The sequence below is a fragment of the Candoia aspera genome, chromosome 2, assembly GCF_035149785.1.
Source record: "Candoia aspera isolate rCanAsp1 chromosome 2, rCanAsp1.hap2, whole genome shotgun sequence".
Lineage (NCBI taxonomy): Eukaryota > Metazoa > Chordata > Lepidosauria > Squamata > Boidae > Candoia > Candoia aspera.
The window spans coordinates 146,212,779-146,237,875 of NC_086154.1; the positions used below are offsets into that span (position 1 = coordinate 146,212,779).

The 25,097-nt window shown below is 43.1% G+C and overlaps 2 protein-coding genes across 3 annotated transcripts in view; one reads left to right on the top strand and one right to left on the bottom strand.

Moving 5' to 3' along the window:
* Positions 1-3,460: 3,460 nt before the first annotated feature.
* On the top strand, positions 3,461-10,420 carry LOC134490774 (uncharacterized). Of its 2 annotated transcripts, none has more exons than XM_063294044.1 (8): positions 3,461-3,540; positions 5,851-6,104; positions 6,310-6,373; positions 7,973-8,100; positions 8,565-8,683; positions 9,248-9,383; positions 9,816-9,912; positions 10,082-10,420. In XM_063294044.1, the coding sequence occupies exons 1-8, from the start codon at positions 3,471-3,473 to the stop codon at positions 10,126-10,128; spliced, it is 915 nt and encodes a 304-aa protein (XP_063150114.1). In that variant the 5' UTR covers positions 3,461-3,470; the 3' UTR covers positions 10,129-10,420. The 2 variants fall into 2 exon arrangements, with proteins under 2 accessions (XP_063150114.1, XP_063150115.1); XM_063294045.1 differs by lacking the exon at positions 3,461-3,540 and adding an exon at positions 3,575-4,224.
* The window catches only part of RBM10 (RNA binding motif protein 10), a 31,881-nt gene continuing 17,195 nt past the window's right edge, over positions 10,412-25,097 (bottom strand). Inside the window, exons 7-24 of the mRNA XM_063294043.1 lie at positions 24,448-24,534; positions 23,490-23,550; positions 23,220-23,393; positions 21,722-21,882; positions 20,897-20,994; positions 20,685-20,772; positions 19,961-20,168; positions 19,696-19,856; positions 19,455-19,593; positions 19,212-19,303; positions 18,845-19,021; positions 18,167-18,316; positions 17,684-17,749; positions 17,171-17,356; positions 11,824-11,898; positions 11,623-11,726; positions 11,284-11,413; positions 10,412-10,663 (exon numbers count right to left, since the gene is read on the bottom strand). Coding sequence (XP_063150113.1) covers positions 10,538-10,663; positions 11,284-11,413; positions 11,623-11,726; positions 11,824-11,898; positions 17,171-17,356; positions 17,684-17,749; positions 18,167-18,316; positions 18,845-19,021; positions 19,212-19,303; positions 19,455-19,593; positions 19,696-19,856; positions 19,961-20,168; positions 20,685-20,772; positions 20,897-20,994; positions 21,722-21,882; positions 23,220-23,393; positions 23,490-23,550; positions 24,448-24,534 — 2,283 coding nt within the window. The 3' untranslated portion in view covers positions 10,412-10,537. The remainder of the gene's footprint in view (positions 10,664-11,283; positions 11,414-11,622; positions 11,727-11,823; positions 11,899-17,170; positions 17,357-17,683; positions 17,750-18,166; positions 18,317-18,844; positions 19,022-19,211; positions 19,304-19,454; positions 19,594-19,695; positions 19,857-19,960; positions 20,169-20,684; positions 20,773-20,896; positions 20,995-21,721; positions 21,883-23,219; positions 23,394-23,489; positions 23,551-24,447; positions 24,535-25,097) is intronic.

Sequence of the window (25,097 nt, forward strand, 5' to 3'; positions counted from 1 at the left end):
TCAACCCAAACACAGCATATTAGCTGTGTGCTGCAGTGTCACAAATGTTTGATTACAATACTAATCAACACTTTTGTGCAATCCCAAGAAGGTAGGAAAATTACTTGCTATCTTCAGTGGATTGCTAAGCAATGCCAGTCAAGTGGGTTTAAATTGGGGACTGGGGTAACAAGTAGAACAAGCTAGATTTAACAGGATATATTATTGGTATGTTCCCCTGAGATGAAACAGCCAAGATCAAGTGTCCTTTAAAATACTTTTTCCTCACACTCCCCAACCCTATAAGCTTTGACCCTTTTTTTTTGGAAATGGTGTTTGATTTTCTGGATTGCTTGCCAGAGTGTAAATTCACAGCTGGAATCAGAAAAACAATTAATTTCCCTCAAATTCCTTGGTTCAACCTGGAGAGATGAAGCAATAGTTCCAAATTCCCAGTTCCACTACAGTCACAAGGGGTTCTGCTGCTTAGTGGGTCATAGCAGAAACCAACCAAGGATAAATTAAAATTAAGCACTCTGGAGAAAACTTATTTACTACTATCCTCCATACAGGGTTTATGACTCAGCCTCGCCTTTCCAACTGTTTGATTCAAAGCAGGGCGCCTGCATAGCCATCAATACCTAATTGGTCTGTACATAATAAACTGTGCATCCCTTTGTGATATGCGCTAAATCCATCACTTCCTCACCCCATACTGTAAAGTGTCTCCACTCTGCCCTGTTCCACAGTTCTCTTTTCTCCTGATCTTTGTGGGAAGCGCTAAAGAGCGCCTATGTTTTTAAGAGTTTGGTTATTTTTCTACTGGCCATTGTGATAAAAAATTCTTAGAGACCAGACACTTTAGGACAAAATTAAAAAAAAGAAAAATGTAAAAATATTTAAAGTGTAATATTAATAATTATATAAATAAAGAAGATGGGTTCCCTAACTCAATCTGACTGAAGTTTGATTCTTTTGAACTGCTATTAAAATTGATAGCTGAATGGAGCCCCCATTTATTGAGGCAGCATATTTCCATTACTAGATGCTGAAGTAAACAACAGTGGAATAATTATTTTCACACATTGGCTGTTTTCATACAATATACTTCACTGGATCTAGTAAGACACCATGTAGCTCCATCTGCACAACTTGCAAGCTTATTTTTAATCTTGGGAAAGGGCTTTTTTTTTTAAATTTTTGCTTAGCCTATTTAGTTGGTTTCTGGTTTGAGCTCCTGTATGAACCCAGGAAATGACAATTCATTATATAAAGTGTATCCTAGGTACACAATTACAGGGAGCTTTTAGGAAGCATGTGGTTGGCTGGTAATGGAAAGAAAATGCCAGTATAATCTAGGTTATATTTCTGTTGTTCAGCAACTTTATTTATTTATCAATTCAATAGAAGGCACTGAGATCAAATCTTAAGCAGGTTCTCTGGAGCACAGGAGGTCCTTCAGATAACCTGGTCTTGCAAAGTTGAGTGTTTCAAGTTCAAAGCCAGCGCCACATTGGACCCAAACACAGGTAGCCAGTGTAATTAGAAAATAATTGGTATCAGATGTCCCTGCTTTCTTCATAATGCTCTGAGTAGCTAAACAAAGCACTGTGTGAGCAATGTCACAGCAGACTAATAGCTACACTGGAATTAAATCAAAGGCACAGCAAGTGGGCTTTCAAGCTCTTACACACTATCTTTGACATTTTAGTCAATTCTAGAAGATATTGCTGTTGTTAGTTGCCGTCAAGTCGTTTACGACTCATGGCGACCCTATGTACAACAGAACAAAATGCTGTTCGGTCTTGCATTAGCCTGTTGTTATTTGGCATTATTTTCTTTTCTAAAGAACTACATTTCTACATCTTTTATATGAACATATAAGTCATATCACCAGACTGGCAGAAAGAGTTGGATCTACCTGGCCTGGATTTGGAAGTCAGGATAATAACTCCAGCTGAATCAAATGATGAAGTTTTTCCTGGCTGTGTCACACACACGAGTTGGGTTGTAAGGATCACAGTTTCCTGAAAACTGAAAACTCTGACCAGAAAGAATAGAGATAGAAAGCTAACACAGAACAATCTTTATGAATATGCCAACAGACAAATAGTCAATGCCTTAGGTGCAGAAGGCACATTAGAAAGCATATAATAGTCACTCAAAAATGGCTACTGGGGCAGTAGTTGAAAGAATAAAATGGCTACCTGGTCAGTATAATGAATAAATATTATTAAATAGCTGCCATGGTGGGGGTGGGGGTCAAATTACAAGAGATAATCAGACTCCCAGCCATTACCATCCTTCTGACTGCTTTGTGTGCTCTCTCCCACTATCTTTGTCCTCCTTTCTGGACAGTGTGGGGTAGGGGACACCTGCCATTTTCGTTTTCCACAAATGCCAAAAGCCACTCTTGTAAATACAAAGGATACAGTTGCTTGATGGTTTACTTAGCAGCTTCTCATTTAATTAAACAATATTTAAAAATTAAAATCAGTTGAGGCAGGCAGGGAGCCTGATGGGCATGAAGGGAAAGGCCATGTCATTTAACCCAATGCACCAACAAACCTTTATGCTTTATGCTTTATCTGTTTTGGCTCTGTATTGGTGGCTCCAGGAACAGACAGACCTTAGATATACTTAGGTTCCCACCTGCTTAGAAAACGCAATTTCAATGAGCCAAAGCTTAGCACAGTGTTTCTCAACCTTGGCTGGTTAAGATGTGTGGACTTCAACCCCCAGAATTCCTTAGCCAGCGATAGGGAAGGCATCCGCAGCAGGGAGGCAAGTGACAAAACGGGCATTGTGCTGTGGCAAAGCAAATCTGCCCCTGAGGTGTTTGCATGCTACATCACAGCGCAAATAAAAGGGGTGGAGCTTGGATAATGTCACAACACACATTTCATCATTTTGGTGCCTTCAGGGTTAGGGATGGACAGCAATATCGAGTAGTGTTGCTGTGAGCTAGATTTAATTAGGTTTCCTTTTTCTCTTAGCTTATGATTGCAGTTTCCTTTGCCTTCCACTTCTCTTTTTCTGCACTTTGGACAATGCTGCATTCCCTGAAAGAGACAGTGGGATGGGTACCTATGTCTGCATTATTAAATCACGGAGCGTTGGATACCCTTGCTATCCACTGTACTGCAAACCCCAGAGATCTACCAGCCAATGCAGACCCACATCCTGATCGCTCTCCAAGTTCTCTACTAGAAGCTTTTCTAAAAACATCATCTGATTCTTTTTTTAAACTGGGACACACTCTTCCTCTAAGCCATGGTCCTCTCCGTGCAAGGGTTCTTTTAAAACGCATTCCTCACTTGCAGCCGCAACTCTCAGCGGCGGGACGGGCGAAACGCTCCCAACCAGCGTCTCTTGAGTTTCCCACACCGTCCCGATGGCGCTGGAGAGGAGGAAAGCGAATCAGGAATCAGAGCGGCTGGCCGAGCCAATGAGATTAGCAGGGGTGGGGCGTCGCTGACACATGGGGCGTCATGGCGGCTCAAGGATGGTCCGAGCGAGCCCTGGAGCTGCTGAAGAAGATGAATTCTTTTCGTGGAGCAGGTACGACTGCGGCGGGTGCTTTCCGTGAGAACAGTTTTCTACAGGATTTAGCCACCGGCACGCGAACGCGCACACACACACAGCAGGTTTAAAGCCAGCGTTTAGACGCCTTTCATTCTTAAAGGTCCTGGACAGGATTGACATCCAACCGCTAGAAATGCGGAAAGGTAAGCCAGGGCATAACCGCGGGTTATTTAAAGGCGACCTTGACCTCGTAGGGGCATGTTTCATTACCTGCCGCCCTCCTCTTACCATGGGAAGACACCCGGATAATGGGACAAATAAAAGCAACGGCTGTTTCCTTTAACAGTGCGGGAGAAATAAATGGGAAACGGAATTAAATCACTCTCTTGCTTAGCTTTACCTCAGTTTGCAAATCGTTTGCGGCAGTCAGTTCTTCAAAGACCTCTATGCAAGCAGCCGAGGAAAAGGAACATTCTCTTATGGCTTAATTATTTCTAGTGCAGAAAGTCGAGAGTAGGAATAAGTGGACGGTTTTTGCAAACATTGGGATTGATGCTTTTCCACACCTTCCCAAAGGATCTGGAATGAAGGAGAACTCTGAGGTGGATCTGTTTGCTGATACCATCAGATTGTTGTGGGGTTTTTTTTTTAAAGAAAATGACAGTGAAAAGCTCTTTGCAAACGGGGGAAACAGATATCAAATGGCAAGCATGGTTTAAGGTAAGTAATGTAAGCAAAGTGGGGCAAAAGGCTTAATTTCACACATATTCTGATTGAATCTGACATAATGATTGCCCAGGAAAGAAACTGGGACTTGTAGTGAATTCCTGGACCAAGTGTCATGTTCATCGTTTCAATGTTCTGAATACATCGTAACGTTTCGCATGTCACTTTCCTGATCCGTGTTTGCTGGGTGGAGATTTCCAGCCGTGCCAGGCTGTAATCTCCTTACTGTAACTGTGGAATGTATCTTTGGGTTATGGAATGTGTTCAAGGTTACTTTCTCAGGCCGATGTGGGTGACGGTTGCTAACACCTGGGAGGGGGTGGTTGCTAAGCGGGAGCGAGGGCGGGACCGGGTTTGAAGCGAGGGTTTTTAGTTTGTATTTGGCGCGCTTTTGCTCATTCTCAGCTTTTTGTATTTGCACACTATTCTTTCAATAAATCAGTTATCCTTAAGCACCTGCTTGTGAGACTGAGTCTGTCAGGATAGGCAACCACTACACCAAGACACCAACTGAAGGATGGCAGTTGCTTTGAAAAGGCAGGTTCTGTATAATGGATCAGCAGGAAATGGATCAGAAATAAAGTATAATGACTTCACAAATGTGTACAGTGATCACACTTAATATCCTTGTTAAGGTTCTGATCACTGCACCTCAAAAAGTTGTAGGTATTGGAAAAGTACAGAAAAGAGAATGCAAAAGCTCAAGACATTTGGAGCTTTTTAGCTTGCTACTTCAAAATATGATAGCCATGAACTTGAATTGCTGGGAAAAGAAATTAGAGAAATCCATCAGTAAAGCTACCTATGGCAACTAATCATGATACAGATTATTGTTATTAATACCAATAATAAAGCCAGGGAGCTTTTCAGTATTAGTTGTTTGTATGCTGCTTGTGGGTTTCACATGGCCACCTATTTGCCTAGGCTGGAAGCAACTGTTGGTCTATGTAGGCATTTTGTCTCAGGCAATACCGTATGGCTCTTACTAATCCCTTTCTTCCTCATAATGATTTTGCTGTAAGTTCTGTTACCACGAAAGCTACTTTCTCTACATCATCTTTTGGCTGACAATTCCTCTCAAGGGCTATAACTAAGCTATGGACTTCCAGTTGCTGGTTCCTAAGATGAGTGTCCCTTTGCTTAAAGGGAAGAAAGGAAGAGTGAAACATAAATTATATAAATAAGTAGTATTGTTAGGGAATGAGGACAAGCACCTTGGATTCTGCAAAGCTGTTCCTTATTAAAATGTACTTTTGTAAAGCAAGGTTACTAAAAGTTCAGATGCAATCCTAAACACTTTCACTTGAAACTGTGCCCCATTGTAATCAGTCTGCCTTTCATCAACATGCATCAGATTGTATTTTAAGGCATACTAAATCAGTCTGCCAAGTGGTGATGATTTCAGTATGAAAATCATGTTGGCAGTGGGTAATGATTACCTGTGTTCAAAAATGCCGTTCCTTTTTCTAATATTTGTAGAAATATTGAACTTACTAAACTTGTAGGAACGTAATAGCCCACAGATCGTTTTCCAAGGAAGCACTCTGGCACATTTGACTTACCTGTAGGAACTAGATCTCAGCTGCTGTAGATGATTGATTTAGGTTGATTTCTTTGCAGGTTCTTCCAAAGCACTGTGTTCGCCATTTATGGTTGCTGGACAACAGGTAGGCTATGTGCCACCAGCTGTAGCCAAATGTCTCCATCAGTACCCAACTGTTTTCTCAGTGTCTCAGGGAGATGAAGCACCTCCACAGGTGGAGCTTAACAAACAACTGACTTCTTATGACCAAAGGACAGCTGCTGTACAAGGGGTGCTCAAGGAATTGAAAGCACAGCAAGCTTTTCCTTGTTTAAAAGGATGGAGGAATGAGGTGAGATGCTTTGGAGCAACCAAGAGAAAGGAAGGGACTAGATTGGGTGCATGCTCTATCAATTTGTCTTCTATTTCTGACTATGGAAGAGACGTAAGGGAGAAAAATCCAGTGTTTCTCTTCTGAGTAACAGCTTAGAAGGAAGGCAATGCAGTGGGGTGCAAAACCAGAGCTGTTCACTGATGAAAATGTGCCTTTGTTTCAGATGTACAATGTAAGCCTCTATTTCTGTGATACACCTTTCTTCAGCATGGAACGTGCTGCAACACGTGAGTCTGAAACTTAAAAATCTTGCTACTATTTTGCTGTATAGATATGACGTGACTTGTGCAAAGTAATACCTCCCACTGTAATTTTTAAAATTATTATCTTTAGAAAAGAGAGCCAGGGTGGGATGTTAGTTAAGGTGTTGTACTAGGGGCAGAGAGGTCCAGATTCTAGTCTACCCCGTCATGGAGGCTCACTGGGTAACTTTGGGCTAGTCGCTTTTTCTCAGCCCATCCTACCTTACTGGGTTATTGTGAGGAAAAATAGGAGGGTGCACTATGCTTTGCTGCTTTGAGCTCCTGTACAAAATATGGGATCTAGGTAAGTCTAGATAAATCTAACAAATGAACTGCGTTAAACTACAGAGACATGGGATAAGGCCTCCCCTAAAGACTTTATGGCATCCTTGCCAAATCAAAGTCCAAAGTATGTCACCTACTGAGGAAATTTAGATAGTAAACACCTTGGTGAAGTGAAAAAACCTTAGTGAAGAAATGTGGCTTCCTTGCTGATACTCTTTTAAATACGCGCACTGACAATGTTTAAATAATACTCCATTTGTTTCAGAAACTATTTTCATTATTAAGGTGTCCCATGAGCAAGTATATAAAATACTTTTGCCTATGTTTAGGTATAATCACCTTCTATTCTAAAGGAAAATGAGAAATATTTTCATCCTGTTTCCCACCCCAAAAATAAGAATGAACATTCTATGAATCTTGTGATTACATTTTGCTCTGATATTGTTTCCTGCATAGCAGTATTTAATTTCATAGGCCTTTGAGCACAAATTTTATAATTGCATTTTAAAACAGATGGCAGAGTTTGGAAGTTAAGGGTAGATCACTATCCCTTCAAATTGTTGTTGGCATGAATACGATAAAGCATGTTAAGATCACTGCACAACAACAACGTGTCAATATAAGCAGACACTGATTTTCCTTTCCTATGAAAAGTTAGATTTCTTCCTATTAAAAAAAAATTGTTCATGGCAAGCATTCCTCCTCCATATGACTCGCTAATCAGAAGAGTCAGACTTCCATGGGGTTTGATGACGTATAAGTCTATATGAAGCTAAGCAGGTAAATCACTTCAGTAGAGATTATAACAATTTATGTTCTGCACTGGAGTTAACAACAATGAAGTATCTTCAGTGTAAAATTCTGCTTATTGAAAATTTGGAACTTTGATATTTAGGTATTTTTAAAGGTTCACCAATCCTGGGTCAATTCCAGCAGCTCCAGAGAAATAAAGAAAACTCTGAACTTGGATAAGAATTGTTCAAAAACTGCATTGTGAATCTTAAAGGAGGAACTCTTGTGCTCATGGATCATCCCTGCCATGCCTTTAATATCCTACTTTCTTGTCAACACTTCCCTACTTACGTAGCCCTTGAAAACTTTTTTGATTTTATAGGTAATTTCATCTGCTTAAGCCTGCATAAATACATTATGCAGGCTTAAGCAGATGAAATTACCTATAAAATCAGAACATGTGGTGCAAAACTAGGTGTGTGGCTTAGGCAGCAGCAGGAGGAAAAAGCAAGGGCTATCCTTGATAATATTCCTTTCTAGTCCTTTCTGATTTTTTTCTTGATCCAGCACTGCTGGGAGTGAAGTGCTATGGCGCCCATCTGAATGGCTATACTTGGAGAAATGGTGAAATGCACATGTGGCTGGCCCGTAGGGCCCTGGACAAACCCACATATCCTGGCTTATTGGATAATTTGGTAAGAGACAAAGATGATGATGAATAGAATCTCTCTTGTCCGAGGATGGTATTAGCTAACAGCTGTCAAAATTCACTTGTTGGTCCAATACAGCCAGAGACATCACTCAGCTAAATGAGCTTGGGCAGGCCACAGTATTGGATTGGATGCCCAAAATATAGACAGGCCTTTGTTAATTATACAAAATTATAATTTCAGCATGAACCGTTTTTCTTGGCAACATGAATAGAGAAGTTCCTGCTGCCAACGTTTTTCTTACAGGTTAAAGGCATAGGAAAGTTCCAAAGAAGCCTTGAAGCTTTCTAGTCTGCCAACTGCTATGGTAAGAGGGACTAGGACTCAGAAATTATTCATCTGTTTGATGGCCAGAAAAGATCCTCCTTAAATACCAGAACAGGCTACTGTTGACTGCTAGCCTTATGGCGAACCATAGCAGTTAATTCTTTTGTCACTGCTGTTGCTAGGCTGCAGGTGGCATTTCATCAGAGCTGGGTGTCAGAGAAACAATAATAAAAGAGTGCCAAGAAGAGGCTTGCATCCCTGCTTCCCTTGCTGCACTATCCAAAGCTGTTGGAACTATCAGGTAATGCGAAACTTCCTTAAATCCAAGGTACACTGTAGTGTAGCCATATTCATGTCTGCTTGTGTGCATACGTATTTCTCTTAAAGTTGACAGCCAACATACTGTATTTAAAAAGGCTATTTGCATTCTAGTAGGTGCAGAGAAACTCAAGAAATATGACAACATTGAAAGATAACAAATAACTGATCCCTGACCAGTAATTTCCCAATTTCAACTGCTATATGGTGATTTTCTTGTTTGCTACATATTCCAGCTGAATCGTGAAAACAAGTATGTCAAAGTATAGAAGCAGTGTTAACACGTAGAACTTCCAGACCAGATTGCCTTGATGCAGCACACCGCATGGGTCCAAAAAGCATACGTGATCATGATCGCTAAATGTCACTCCTAATTTCATAGGAATCCAGGAAGCAGTATGTAAAGATGGTTTTGGCTGCTCTGGAAGAGGTCACTTCCTCTCTGTAACTTGGATCAATGTTACTCCACGTGAGAATATACCTGAATGTTATTTATGCAAGTCACTGGTGCTATTGAATTATTTTCCTTTGCCTTCTCCCATCCCAGCTACACCTATGAAGGATCAGATGGGGGTATCTATCCTGAATGCCAGTTTGTGTTTGACCTGGAGCTGCCTGAAGAATTTGTCCCCCAAGTGGGAGATGGAGAAGTGCAGGAATTCTACCTTTGGTCACTTGATAAGGTTTGTAGGTGCTGTTTTGCTTACTGACAAAGGTCCCTTTGAAACAATAAAAGACAGCGCTGCCAAGGCTTCCCACAAGCAAGCAGTATTCTTTGCTACTCCCATTTATTTGTGATGATGAATCTAGCTCTGGAAAGCCCAATGAGAACTGATTAAGCATTACAGGTCCTATACCATTTTGAAGCATATGTATTTCAGACAAGAGATGGTAGGACTGCAGCTGTCCCGTAGTCTCCTAGCCCGTTATTATGTTTAGGTTTTAACATTATTTGGAATTCATTATTTCTTGAATGATAGACAACACTTCTTACCTCAGCATGCGTTCTCACCAACTCCATGCTATGGCAGCAATATCTTAGCCTAAGCAAGACATTGGAGCAATAGCTGCCATTTCTACTTTATATGTTAACTGTAACCCTTCCTCTTGCACAGGTGAGAGAGGCCATTGGATCTTCAGATTTCAAGCCCAACTGTGCAATGGTAGCACTGGATTTCCTAATCAGACATAGTTACGTTCAACCTGATCAAGGTAGGCGTTCCTCAACAGCTGAAGTGTAGTAAAAGTAAACAAGTATGGACTAGGGGAAGAGAGAATGGGGCCAAAACAACAAGGGCAGGGTTCCTTGTAGATACACACTGAAAGGATAGCGAGTACCATGGATACAGAGTTTTCCTCTGCTTATCTCACTCCTTTTCAGAACCTCATTATGTAGAGTTGGTGGAAGGGCTACACCAGACCCTCTGAAAGGCCAAGGGCTGCCTGCCGAGATGACACAGAGCTCCTCCATGTTTTGTTTTCGCTAAGCCAAGACCGGTGTCTCAAATGGAAACCCCAAGGACACAGACTACAAGAGCCCGTTCAGCTCTGCAATCACTGCCCCTTTTCAGCTGGTCTGTGTGGAGAGCTTGTAAGCTCAGGGTTTTACTGTACCACGTTTATACGTAGCGCGCACCAGAAATGCTTAATGGTCACAAGGGCACCAAGTACACCTTTCTTTTCCCACATGCTTCAGCCATGTAAAATCCTCTTTTGTCCATTTGAACATTTAATTAAAAAAAAAGTCAACCAAAAGAACCTTCTGAAAGTTGGGTGGTGGGGGAGGTAAGGGGAGACAGCAGCAAAATACTGTACAGGTAGGTGCTCCTTGCAGAGCTCAGTCTGACTCATTGAAGCGAGTGAGCATTGTCTTGTGCAATGCCTCCCGGTACGACTCTGATGCCACAGCCCCGTAAGAGCTGCCACGGGCCCCGAGGCCGGACCCGCGTACCCGAGTTGGGGCCTAAGAGAGAAGGAAAAATAAAATCACATTGAGCCTCCCAAACAAGATAATGTATCATTACAGAAGGAAAAAACAAACCTTCACCACAGATACACTCTTTGCCCTACGCTGTAAGATGCCATATTTTCTCTAGAGCAGTGTTTCTCAACCTTGGCAGTTTGAAGATGTCTGGACTTCAACTCCCAGAATTCCCCAGCCAGCTTTGCTTTGCTGGCTGGGGAATTCTGGGAATTGATGTCCACACACCTCCAAGCTGCCAAGGTTGAGAAACACTGCTCTAGACCATCTTTTTATTAATGCCGCCCAACCGCAGTACTAACTCTCTTCTTGTGGAAACAGTTCTCTTCTTGCTCCCAATTTCTGTTTTTCTAACAGTCTTAATTCCTAGCTATCATAGCAATTTCCTTTTAATAGACAGTGTTGTATTTGGGACAGAAGAAACACAAGGCAGCTATGCATATACATTGATCTTTCAAAGCTCTAATGCTGTGTAAGAAGACTTAAAGAGTTTCCCTTTATGCAAAGCTGGTATACAAGAAGAGAAAGCAACTGGAGAGACTGAAGGCCCTTCCAGAATATGAAATTTGTTTTTTTACATATAGAGCAATCTGAAAAGTTACCTCAATGGGGGTTACAATACCCTGTTTCTTGCGACCCAACCCGCTGCCCTCTTTCCAACCCATGGCCTGCAGCATGCGGCTGCCGATGTTGTCGCTTCCAAGTCCGTCTCGTGTTGGTTGTTCAAAATCCCTGTTGCCAATGGGGGAGGGGTTGAAGTAAAGAGTTAAGGTGATTCTGTGCTCTCTCCTGTCAGTCAAGGTCAAAGAAAACGGCCCAACGCAACGAGGCAAAGGGCACGTTTCTAATGTGACTGAGGCAAAGGACACTTTTCTCTTTGCTAAGAAGAGCAAGCTCTTCTAAAAGTGAAGCATGGCTCTCCTACACGGCGCAAAACTTACACAGTGGCTGGGGTCACCGCTGAATATTTTCTTTTCTTGGGTTCTGGTGGCTCAGGAACACCATATTTCTCCCTTCGTTCAGCTGCGCGATCTCGATACTTCATCTGACAATAGTGAGGAAGGGACAGTGTTAGCTGATGAGATGCTTCTCATATTACATTCGCTTCTGGTGCCCCCCGTTATCTGTCCCAACCATTATACCTCCATGTCATTCTTTTCAAGTGCCTCAAGCTCTTGCTCTGACAAATGTGCCCGTCGGTGAATCTCCAAATTTTGCTGCGTGGGAGAAAAGAACAGAAAGATCAGGGGGAGGGGGAGGGGTGGGGGTGGGGGTGGAATCAAAACACTTTCTGGAGACCCACATTGCTCCCAGGCACATGCAATCATTTCTATACTAGCAGTATCATGTTTATAATTCCAGCTTAAGACCTCATTCCTGAAGCACTGAAGGCAGGAAGTATTATGGAAATAAATGACAGCAAATTAAAAATATATAGGTATAAAAAAACTATATCGATGAAAGGCCTGCTGGAGCAAACATCTTCAGATTGCCTCTAAACCCAACTGAAGAGGGATCCAAACTCAACCCAGAATGCTCTCTATGCAGCCCCACAAGCCTCACTTCGGACGGGGCACGCAGAGGTCCACTTTCACTCTCGAGGCAAATCTAAGCTCATATGCAGTTTCAGGTACAAGGGGAGAAGCCTTTAATCATTTGCATCCAGACTTTGGTTCAACAGCAATTTGAACTAAGCTTGGTACCACATTTCACTTAGACCTAGCTTCAATTGCCAAACACTGAATATAAAGTAACATGTAATAGTTGTAGGCTCCATTTAGGAAATTTCCCCCAATGAAGCAGGGAATTACATTGTAACATAGGGGCAACTTAAGCAAATCAACATGCCTTTTCTGTTCACTTGGCCCCTTTTCAGTCTCTTAAAGTCTTCTGTCTGGCATCTAGTCAATCAAACTGAGGCATTCATTACCAAGAAATCCAAGTCTGCTTTCTCCACAAACAACTGCAGTTAATACACCTACAAGCTGGCAAGAGCACACTAGACAAAGCCACCAGATGTATTCAGGAGCAAAGTCAGATTCAGCAGCACATCTAAGCTTGTAGTATTTGATCCTTCAAGAGGAATACAATTTAACCAAAGCAAACTGCATGCCTGGATAAGCCGTCCTCATAAAACTATACTGTTTTATCCAGATTAAACTTCCTATTTATTTGTACCTATTTTGCCCATCACTGTCTCAGATGCTATCTCATAATACAGATAGAATTAGGCTGCATCCTCTTTGGGGCTCAATTAAGACTTTGCCGACTCAAAATTCTACCTGAAGCAACCCTTTTGGGGAACTTTCCTGGCCCATCTCACCTTGCTAGACAGGCTTGGCTGCACCCCAAGGAGACACAGGAACGACGATTTGGCATTCCCTGCTGACATGTTCTCCCCTTGGCTGGGATAAAACTGGCTGAATCGAAGTGTAGGATTTGGGATATATTCATATTGAAGGAACCAGTGTTTCCCATCTTTTCTACAACATAATTGCCCCTCCTCCATGGACAGTCTCTAGGTATTTCTTTAATATCTTACATGTTCCTCACTGGAGACTTCTTCCTCTGGCACAAACTGGGGTACTACCCATCTGGACAAGCACCAGAAAACAGATTCACTTTCTGTATGGAAGCCACCCTTGCCTGTGCTCAGATGCAGAGGTTGCATCTACATCACACGTGTTACTGACATGCCTGTTATATACCCCATGGCGATCAAAACTGCTAGCTCCCACTGTCAGTAATTCCACTTGCTCCTGCTATTATGAGGTTGCAGCTCTCCTGTTTGATCAATTCTCAGAAACCTTTAAGAAAGTTGCAAAATTCTTATTGACAGCAATGACTTATAAATCACCCAGCGCCTTTTTCACATTATTAACTGTTTCAGGTTTTTAATCTAATCTTATTCTTTTATTTACTGTATCTATTGTAATTTGCTTTTATGATTCGTCTTAGGCCATAAATAAATAATACTAATTCAAAACACTTCAGCAAAGGATCGTTATCTTGTCGTGGTGCTGGAGCTTGAGCACCTCAATGATGCCATGAGCTAAACCATGAAGGGCCACCCAAGACGGGAAGGTCGTGACAGAGAGGTCAGACTAAATGCGATCCCTGGGGAAGGTAATGGCAACCCACCCCAGTATTCTTGCCGTGAAAACTAAATGGATCAGTACAACCAGAGATATGTCGGTATACCATCGGAAGATGAGACCCCCAGGTTGGAAGATGGTGAAAATGCTACTGGGGAGGAACAGAGGATGAGCTCAACTAGCCCCAGACGTGATGACGCAGCTAGCTCAAAGCCAAAAGGACGGCTAGCGGCCGACGGTGCTGGTGGTGAACGGCGAATCCGATGTTCTAAGGATCAACACACCATTGGAACCTGGAATGTAAGATCTATGAGCCAGGGCAAATTGGATGTGGTTGTTGGTGAGATGTCAAGATTAAAGATAGACATTTTGGGCGTCAGTGAACTGAAATGGACTGGAATGGGCCACTTCACATCAGATGACCACCAGATCTACTACTGTGGACAAGAGGACCATAGAAGAAATGGAGTAGCCTTCATAATTAATAGTAAAGTGGCTAAAGCAGTGCTTGGATACAATCCCAAAAATGATAGAATGATCTCAATTCGAATTCAGGGCAAGCCATCTAACATCACAGTGATCCAAATATACGCCCCAACCACAGATGCTGAAGAAGCTGAGAGCAGTTCTATGAGGATCTGCAGCACCTACTGGACAACACACCAAAAAGAGATGTTATTTTCATCACAGGAGACTGGAATGCTAAGGTGGGCAGTCAAATGACACCTGGAATTACAGGTAAGCATGGCCTGGGAGAACAAAATGAAGCAGGACATAGGCTGATAGAATTTTGCCAAGACAACTCACTCTGCATGACAAACACTCTCTTCCAACAACCTAAGAGACAGCTTTATACATGGACTTCACCAGATGGACAATATCGAAATCAGATTGACTACATCCTTTGCAGCCAAAGGTAGCGGACATCTGTACAGTCGGTAAAAACAAGGCCTGGAGCTGACTGTAGTTCAGATCACGAACTTCTTCTTGCACAATTTAGGATCAGACTAAAGAGATTAGGGAAGACCCACAGATCAGCTAGATATGAGCTCACTAATGTTCCTAAGGAATATGCAGTGGAGGTGAGGAATAGATTTAAGGGACTGGACTTAGTAGATAGGGTCCCGGAAGAACTATGGACAGAAGTCCGCAACATTGTTCAGGAGGCGGCAACAAAATACATCCCAAAGAAAGAGAAAACCAAGAAGGCAAAATGGATGTCTGCTGAGACACTAGAAGTAGCCCAAGAAAGAAGGAAAGCAAAAGGCAACAGTGATAGGGGGAGATGTGCCCAATTAAATGCAAAATTCCAGAGGTTAGCCAGAAGAGATAAGGAATTATTTTTAAACAAGCAATGCGTGGAAGTGGAAGAAGACAATAGAATAGGAAGGACAATAGACCTCTTCCAGAAAATTAGAAACATCAGAGGTAAATTCCAGGCAAAAATGGGTATGATCAAAAACAAAGATGGCAAGGACCTAACAGAAGAAGAAGAGATCAAGAAAAGGTGGCAAGAATATACAGAAGACCTGTATAGGAAGGATAACAATATGGGGATAGCTTTGACGGTATGGTCAGTGAGCTAGAGCCAGACATCCTGAAGAGTGAGGTTGAGTGGGCCTTAAGAAGCATTGCTAATAACAAGGCAGCAGGAGACAACGGCATCCCAGCTGAACTGTTCAAAATCTTGCAAGATGATGCTGTCAAGGTAATGCATGCTATATGCCAGCAAATTTGGAAAACACAAGAATGGCCATCAGATTGGAAAAAATCAACTTATATCCCCATACCAAAAAAGGGGGACACGAAAGAATGTTCAAACTATCGAACAGTGGCACTCATTTCACATGCCAGCAAGGTAATGCTCAAGATCCTGCAAGGTAGACTTCAGCAATTCATGGAGCGAGAATGGCCAGATGTACAAGCTGGGTTTAGAAAAGGCAGAGGAACTAGGGATCAAATTGCCAATATCCGCTGGATAATGGAAAAAGCCAGGGAGTTTCAGAAAAACATCTATTTCTGTTTTATTGACTATTCTAAAGCCTTTGACTGTGTGGACCATAACAAATTGTGGCAAGCTCTTAGTGGTATGGGGATACCAAGTCATCTTGTCTGCCTCCTGAAAAATCTGTATAACGACCAAGTAGCAACAGTAAGAACAGACCACAGAACAACGGACTGGTTTAAGGTTGGGAAAGGAGTACGGCAGGGCTGTATCCTCTCACCCTACCTATTCAACTTGTACGCAGAACACATCATGCGACAAGCTGGGCTTGAGGAATCCAAGGCTGGAGTTAAAATCGCTGGAAGAAACATTAACAATCTCAGATATGCAGATGATACCACTTTGATGGCTGAAAGCGAAAAGGAACTGAGGAGCCTTATGATGAAGGTGAAAGAAGAAAGTGCAAAAGCTGGCTTGCAGCTAAACCTCAAAAAAACCAAGATTATGGCAACCAGCTTGATTGATAACTGGCAAATAGAGGGAGAAAATGTAGAAGTGAAAGACTTTGTATTTCTAGGCATGAAGATTACTGAGGATGCTGACTGCAGTCAGGAAATCAGAAGACGCTTAATCCTTGGGAGAAGAGCAATGACAAATCTCTATAAAATAGTTAAGAGCAGAGACATCTCACTGACAACAAAGGTCCGCATAGTTAAAGCAATGGTGTTCCCCGTAGTAACATATGGCTGCGAGAGCTGGACCATAAGGAAGGCTGAGAGAAGGAAGATAGATGCTTTTGAACTGTGGTGTTGAGGAAAATTCTGAGAGTGCCTTGGACTGCAAGAAGATCAAACCGGTCCATCCTCCAGGAAATAAAGCCAGACTGCTCACTTGAGGGAATGATATTAAAGGCAAAACTGAAATACTTTGGCCACATAATGAGAAGACAGGACACCCTGGAGAAGATGCTGATGCTAGGGAGAGTGGAGGGCAAAAGGAAGAGGGGCCGACCAAGGGCAAGGTGGATGGATGATATTCTAGAGGTGACGGATTCGTCCCTGGGGGAGCTGGGGGTGTTGACGACCGACAGGAAGCTCTGGCGTGGGCTGGTCCATGAAGTCACGAAGAGTCGGAAGCGACTAAACGAATAAACAACAAAATTCAAAACAACCAGTCTCCTCATGGCTTGTTGACAAGAACGGAGTTGTTTTCTATCAATTTATGGACAGTACGGAACCCCCACAATCTAGATGATCTGCCATTCATTTCATATAGCTGCTGAGGAGCTGTGGCATTTAGCTGGATCTTGCATGGTCGAAGTATTAAAGCTCTGTCTGGGAAGAACCAGAATCATCACAAAATGCCTCCATGGCCTCCCTAACCCAAGTAGTCTAGTTGGTTGCTATTGCTGATTGTACTGAAAGTGATACACTCTTATCAGCTGCATACCTTGTGTAACCCCGAGAGCTGTTGGTGACGAATAAGTGCCTCCTTGCTGGGAAACTGTCTGCGACAAAGCAGGCAAGCCAGTTTGTGCCAATCAGTTAATTTCTCCTCCCGATCGGCTGTCTTCTCTTGCTCCTCCTCACTGTCGCTTTCACCGCTGTAGGCAGCCACTAAGCCCCGTGGTGGACTCTGCAAGTGGGGAGAGTTACATGCCAGAATCAGAACTATTGCCATAATCCAGGGCAACCTTCTTCAATTTAATGAATCCCCGCTGTTCTGGATTATCTCAGAAACAGCTTTCAGCTCTGAGAGCTCTTGTGTTCAAGACTTCCCATGATACATAAACACTGTGGTTATCTCTTATTTTATACCTCAGCATATTAGATATTCTCCCATCCTTGAGAGAACTCACAAGCATGATTTGTAGAATCTCTGCACTCTTACCCATTCTTCTGCACAGAGTGAAAATCTAGAAAGTTTAAGTTTTAAGTTAGAAAGTCGAGAGGAAAGGCTTACCAGTCTGTCATCACTAGTAAGCTTGGACAAGTCCATGCCACTATGCTGCCTCTCAGCCAGTGCCCCCTAAGAACACACAGAAGAAAACAGTTAAGTGTTGAAGGTAATCATTTTTCCACATGAAAGTACATTTTTTTCTGCTCAGCAGTCAAACCAGTCCATCAAGCTACACAAGGAGGCTGTTCAGGACCTTGCATAATAATGAACATAAACTCAAGTAAGTATAACCACTCATCCTCTATCTCTGCATGGTTGTAATATCTTTTTTTTTAAAGTGTACAAAATACCACGTTGCAACAGCAATTGTACAATATATGTACTTCAATGCTGAAGTAATATCCAATATATTTCTTTACTAATTAAAGAATGCTGATGAATCTGTGTTCATACCTTTAGTAACTATCAGAATGGTTTTGTTTAAATTGTCAAAAATTAGCTACAGATATATTCCTGGTTTAATGGTGAGTTCCCCACAAATTTTACCTTTTTCTCAAGGATAGCATAGCCAGCATCAGCTGTGGCCGATTCCCGCCTTTCATCCTCTCGTATGGAGGAGACTGGCTGAAAGCTGTTTTTGAAGTTCTCCTTCTGTTTATTGAGGCTGCGGGCCCAGCGCTCCATATCCTTTGCAATCTGGAGGACCGTCCATAAAAAAGAAGGGAAGGCGCAGGGGACAAGGAAAAAACAAGGAGGAATGAGCTCTCATTTCACGTTGAGAAGATAGGCTACCTTCAGAAGAGCAGGAATGTTAACAAGACTGAAAGAGAGGGCTAAGTTTCTATCAAAAGGGCTCCAGAGTGCACTGCCTTCTCTCCCCCTCCCCACAGGAGGGAAATGCTCTTCCAGTATGGGATGGCTTGCAACTGTTTCCAGTCATGGGACCATGGAGTATTTTTTCCTGTTTTGGAAAATAAAAACTTTTTCACGGTGCGAAGTCCTTCTCTATGCAACTGTTCCTCAGTGGCCCAGACTGAGGAGGAATACATATTCTTTGAGGGAGAAGGCAGAGCCTTCTAACCAGGCCAAGACAGAACTATAACCGCAGAAGCAAGATCACCAGCTCGCAAGAAGAACCCAAAGGGCTCTTCAGGTGGGAAACACGCAGAATTCGAAGGTGGAGAGAGGGAGGAAGGCCGCACGAGAAAAAAGGGCAGTTCTCACCTGCTGGGCTGTCTTGGTCTTATGCTTCTCCTTCTTCTCTTTTCCCTCCTTGCTGCTGCCACTGCCCGAGCTGCCACCGTCCTTGTGGCCGTCGGGCGCCTGGTCCGAGGCTGGGACATAAGTGCACCTCTCGCTTTCCCAGTACAGATACTGCTGCGTCTGCGCGTTGTAGTAATACTGGGAAGAAACGTGGACACGGCACATCTTTTGATACTGCAGCACGTCACGAAAGTTGAGCGCTAAGCCGTCCAGTTGCTAGGACCAGCTATCGTAGCACTACAAAATGAGCCTGGCTTTCGGCTCATTGCTCTCCTCTCTTTGCCACATGCAGGAAGTAACAAAGTCTGCCCAAAGACAGACAACTCACCTGGGAATTAGGGTCATAGTAGAGGCCAGTCAGAGGATCATAATAGTAGCCAGAGCTTTCATCATACTGATACGTGGAGACATCTGGGACAGCTGGCGGCCAGAAAGAGAGAGATCGGTGAGCGAGAGCGGCAGCACGGCCAGGGAGAGCTGGCAGTCTAGGTCTGCTCTCCACCCGCTCCCAGCTGGCTCCCTGCTCCCAAGACCTGAACATACCCCAGTCCTTCCTCCCTCCATCACTCACGGTACTGTGTGTAAGGTTCCTGTCCAGCAGACCCAGGCAAACTCGAAGTGCTGGTGGACATGCTGGGAGTTGCACCGGAGGGCTGGGCAGCATTAGGCACATCAGGCTTCAACACAGCTGGGGAGACGATGGTGTACGACTGAGAACAGGGAAAAGAGCGGGCAGGGAGAGAGGTTGGGTCAGCTGGCGCACAGAGCATAAAGCCTCCTTTAACATGTGCACCTCATCACCCCAATTGTACCTGTGCAACGGCAGCGTTTCCTTGGGCTGGGCTGGCCCCTTCGGAGCTTCCCGTTGTCTGGTACGCGGCCGGCACAGCTGTGTTCTGGGTGGCACGAGGGAAAGTTGGTAGGACAGGCATGGGATCAATACCTGGCACCCCGGGCTCCTGTGATGCCTCGGCTATTTCACGAGGGGAGAGTCAGGGAGGCAAAGCAGCCAGTCAGTCAGGAGGTACAAAACATCCCACCAGTGAGAGAGGAGGAGGTGGCGGCAGAGGAGCTTACCTGCCACGGATCCCTCCCCCTGGCTCTTGTCTGCCTTCCCAACAGCTGCTGTCCCAGAGGTGCCAGACTGAGACTGGGACCCTTTCAGGTATCCCTGGGAGTACACGCTGGCCTCTTGAGCACTGTAGGGTTCATCGTGCTGGTAGTAGCCATAATCTACAGACTGCTCATCCTGAGTAGCCCAGGAGGCCTCACGACCCTGCGATGCCTATTGGGAAGACCAAGTAAGAGGAAATCTATTACTAAGGCAGGGCAGCAATTACACTTCTTTCCCACACAGAAATAAAAAAGAGCTTCAAACTGTTGGACACAGATGTTTTCTTCTTTTTAAAAATAATTATTTTACAGCACAAGGCTTTGTAATGTTAAATATATTTCTTAGCTTGTTCTGAATCAGTGGTAGAAATTCACTGTATATTACTGCATGTAAAAAAGCATTTCTGCTGCTGCACAGAATACGCTTAAATTTTTATTTTATTTTATATTTCAAATTTCGTCACCACCCATCTCACTCAAAGAGCGACTCTGGGCGGTTTACAATTAGACTAAAATGACTACAGATTAAAATATTTGATATTTTTAGCCCCCTCCTGTCCAGAAGTGCTCTAACAAGTCAGAAGATTGTCCAGAATAAGTTTGAGGAGAGGAGAGAAAAAGTCCCTCCTCCCTCCTCTGTCCAAAACCAGTTCAACCTTCTTACCCTTCTCTTCCCTCAATCAGTTACCTGTGAGATAGCCCACTGTGCAGCTGCAATGGCAGTGCTGGCTACTGAAGCAGCACTGATGCGGTTTCCATCTGATGAACTTAGGTCCCTGCAAGGGGATAAAGAATTTTTTAATTTTATTTTATTCAACTTGTACCCACCCAACTCCCGACAACTCTAGTATTCCTACACAAAGAGAAGACCCAATTCCTGGCAAAGGACTTCTTACCCACCGTTTGGAACCTTTTGCAAATTCCACATTAATTGTCTTGCCATCAATGTTCAGTGGTGGATGCAGGGCCTGAAGGATCTGCAGCAACTGAGCTGCCTCCTGAGAGAGAAAAGGACAAGAAATTAAACCCTCAGAAGGACCAACAGATACCGTTTGCTTGGTATGGTATTAAGTGCGTTAAGGTGATGAATCAGGAATACCACATACAAGTTCCCATTCAGCCACAGAGGATCACTGGGTATCTTTGATTCCTCGGTCTCAGTCCAGCCTATCTCACAGAGTTGTTTTCCATCTACCCAGAAAAGCACAAGTCCCACTGGCATTTAGTCTTTAGTGATTTCATCAAGGGTGCACAATTAGAGGTGAACAAAATCTATTAATCCCCACCTCCATTCTCCAATTTGTACTACAGATAATTCTATAGCAAAAATAGTACATGGACTTGATACACAAAAGGTTTTGGACGGTGGTCCAAGGTTGCACAAAGGTTGTGTTTTGCTCCCAGTATTAAATTGTTATAGGAATGTATTAGTATGCTTACTTCCCCATGAAGTATATAAACTGCAAAACCAGTCACTGAAATAATTTAGTCTATATTACTTTTGTGCCCTTTTCTGTTTTCTTCCCCTAAGTCTAGCTGTAGTTAGTAGAAGGGAGGGAGATGATGCTTTGAGCCCATAAGGTCCTCTACAGCTTCTCCTTGGCCTTCCTCAGACTAAAAGTTCAATTAAGCTCTTTCTTCTAAGATATTCCTAAAGCCCACTGTTCCCATGACCAACCTCTAAAGCAATACTGAACTGCCACACGTACTATTTGTTGCACTCACCACAATAGTGGAGAGCTGAATGAAAGCAAAACCACGATTGAGCTGTGTCTGCTTGTCTTTAATGACACGGACATTCGATGAGGAGAGAACTGCATATGGCGCCAAGGCACTTAAGATGGAGTCCATCGTGCTATGCGGATTCAGGTTTCGCAAGATAATGGCTGGCAGAATAAGAAACAGCATGGTAGTTGGAATTGTAGACTCTTTCAAGTACATTTGAATTTTCAGCTGAAGGGATTTAAAACTCCACACAGCTAAGAAAATACTATTAGTAAAAGCCCATAAAAGTTTGGCTTCCTTTCTAAATAATAAATAAATAAAACTTATATGCCACCCGGCTCCTAGGACTCTTGTCTTTGTGGCTATAAAGGAAACCTAATTCTGTATCATCGTTTTCTGTTAAATACAGGAAGAAAACAAACCAGACCTGTATTAAAAGGCTTACACGACACTGTGAGCCCTCTTTGCTAGCCTGTTAATGTATGTATGGCAGTTGCAGATCTTTGAATTCTGATATATGCTGCTGTTACTGGCTGGCTGCTTCCCTTTGTTAACAGCTTCTGATGGGCAACAACAGCCTTCCAACCAGTTGTTCAAGTCAGGAGGATGACCTTTTTTTCATTTCAGATACTAGACTATGACATGTCTCCTTTCTCAGCAATAGCATGAAATAGTGGAAGGGCAGATAAGCATTCAGTTACAGAGAACTTCTTTCCTTACTCAGTTTTCTTACTGCTATTGCAACTATCTTCTGCTCCTGTTGGAGGGGAAAAAACATCTCTTATCAAATAACAAGCTGTGGTATATTGTTCCTCAACAGGAGAAGGGAAGAAAGGGAAGAAGGCAACAGTGATGAAGTATATCACTGTTTTATTTATTTGTGTTTGTGTGTGTTTGTGTATTCAGCTCACTGCAGTCACATACTTTTCTAGTTTTCATAAACTGTCTTCACTCTGCAAACCCTCAGCCTGTATCATATGCCTCCACTTTTTTGTAAGTTCTCAACTGTTTCAAACCACTGACAATTCCAAGCCCTGCTATCAGATTACTTTCAAAAACAGCTGACCCAATCCATTCTGGTAGCAAAATCTACCTTTGCAGGCACCTTCTTCAGTATAAGATTTTGAAACCTACTATAAAATATCTACTCATTAGCACATTTCCCCCTATTTGTCAACCAAGTTTACCAATCTACCAAACTCTTTTACTAGAGCTAGTAATTACATTTAAAAGCTAGACTGATTAAACCAGCCAATTTCCATTTTACAGCCAAGTTGGGCCTGCCAACCTACTCCTAAGCCTGCACACAAAAATTCAGCTATCTAAAATATTATGGAACCTTCCTTGGAACCTTGATGTTTTCAAGTTAGCAAATCAGTGAGGAAACCTAATTAATTAATCTCAACACTCTCCTCTATAACAATTAACAGTTTCATAGGGGAAACACCATGAAAACTAAATGACTTTATTGCAGTTATATATCAAACTCTATACTCACTGTCATTAGCATTCTCTGCACATGGTTCAGATATGGGGGCCACAGGCTGAGTGGACAGAGCTGCTGACACCTGGTATGGCTGCGGGAGAGGCAGAAGGCCTTGGCTGAGTTCACGCCCTGATAACGCCACTAGCTGATCTAAACGACCACCAGGGGGTAGCTTCTGCTCAGCTTCTGTTGCAAATTGGAGGGTGATGAAATGGGGGGGAAAAATTAGCATGGTTTCTATAGGCACATATGGAGCTAAAAGGACTGGGCTATTAATCTTACCAGATCTGGGAATGCCACACTTGAAGCACTTCTCTCTGCGCTTGAAATTCTGAACTCCACACTGTTGAGAAAAAAGACTTCATCTTTAATTTCAAGTAAATGTCATCCATGGCATACACTTTTAAAAAGTGTTTCCCTATCAAGATATGTCCCTTACTGCAAAATCACAAATACAGGTGGCTCTCATTATCTAAGGCCTTGGTATCTGTGGTTTCACATACTCATAGTTGGAAAATACACACCCTGACTTTGGTGTCCATGATTTATTATCTCTCGTATCCCAGTTTTTGCCATGTTTTTGTGTTATTTTATGCTTGCTCAAAACAGCAAACAAGCCTTTGTGCATGTGTAAAGTGGTTTTCATGCCTTTGTTATCCGCAGATATTCCATTGGAATAGGATCCCCATGAATTTGAGCCACCTGTACCTGCTGGTACTATCCCTTAAATGCATGACTTAAATTCTTGTCCTGATGGCTGTGATGGAAAAGCATTGAAAAATATTCAGTATAATCCTAGAAGACTGTCCTTTTGTCCTACTATGCCTCGGTCTCTGCTCCTCAAGTCAAACTTCCTTGATTTCTCTGTATCTTTTATTTTCCTGTTAGTGCTGCAGTCTTTGACAAAAACATTTGCAATCCTTATTTTAGAAAAATGTTTAGGAAAAAAAATCCTTATTTTAGAAGCATAGCTATTCAAGATAAGCAAGAGGGCTGAACTTATCTTGAGTCTGATCATAGAAATTGGGTGGTATTGCTTCTGCCTCTGATTAACACTCAACATTTACCCCTTGCAACTGGAAAAAGTCAGAGTCGTTGTTCTAAGTACAACACCAGGCCATCACTGAGCCCTCCAGTCTGGTTCCCTCAGCAGCACTACATCCTTCACACAGCAGTCCAGACCCACAGCTCTGAGTACCACATGACAGAATACCTCTACATACTGATTCAAAGCAGATACCTTGCTGCAGAGCCAGTCCTCGTTGATCTTGGGTTTAGGGTCACTATAGTGCATGGAGACCTTCTGACCCAGGATGGTGAGGGAATGCTGCAGGGAGAGAAACACCCCAATGAGACTCTGAAGCAGAAGGAGAGAGAAGGTGCCCATCACTGCCGCAGCAGAAAGAAGGAGAGGTTCAAACCCTTCAGCTGAATGGATGAGGGTGAGGGAGGGAAGGGAGCATAGGCTGAGAGAGTTTTGGAACTTGGCTATTTGGCTAGTGCACACCTAATCTGGCCGACCAAGGCACCTGTTTCTACCCAAGGCACCGGGACGTCCGGTTGCTGTGATGGAGGGAGAGTGTTGGAGAGAGATAGAGAGAAAGATGAAGAAAAGGAGAAACAGACAAGAGAAATGCAGCCGTGCTGTGAGACACCACTATACAGTACCTCTAGACCACTAGAATAACCTTTGTTGACCTTCTGCCCCACCAGCTAGCAACATTTCTCTTTTCTTCTCTTCTCCCAACCCAGTGCCACTGTGCCCCCACAATGGGCAAATTTCCCTACCCAGGCACCACTCCCTCATTCAGTAAAAATCTCTGCTACGCTAGTGTCAAGTTCCACTTTAAGGGGCATGCTTGGAGAAATGCTCAATCTCCTGTTTGCAAG

Excerpts from the sequence above, each read along its gene's own strand:
- LOC134490774 (XM_063294044.1), top strand. The coding sequence starts at position 3,471 with ATGGCGGCTCAAGGATGGTCCGAGCGAGCCCTGGAGCTGCTGAAGAAG. Across the intron at positions 8,684-9,247 it reads AAAGCTGTTGGAACTATCAG|CTACACCTATGAAGGATCAG; the intron begins GTAATGCGAAAC and ends CTCCCATCCCAG. Across the intron at positions 9,913-10,081 it reads TTACGTTCAACCTGATCAAG|AACCTCATTATGTAGAGTTG; the intron begins GTAGGCGTTCCT and ends ACTCCTTTTCAG.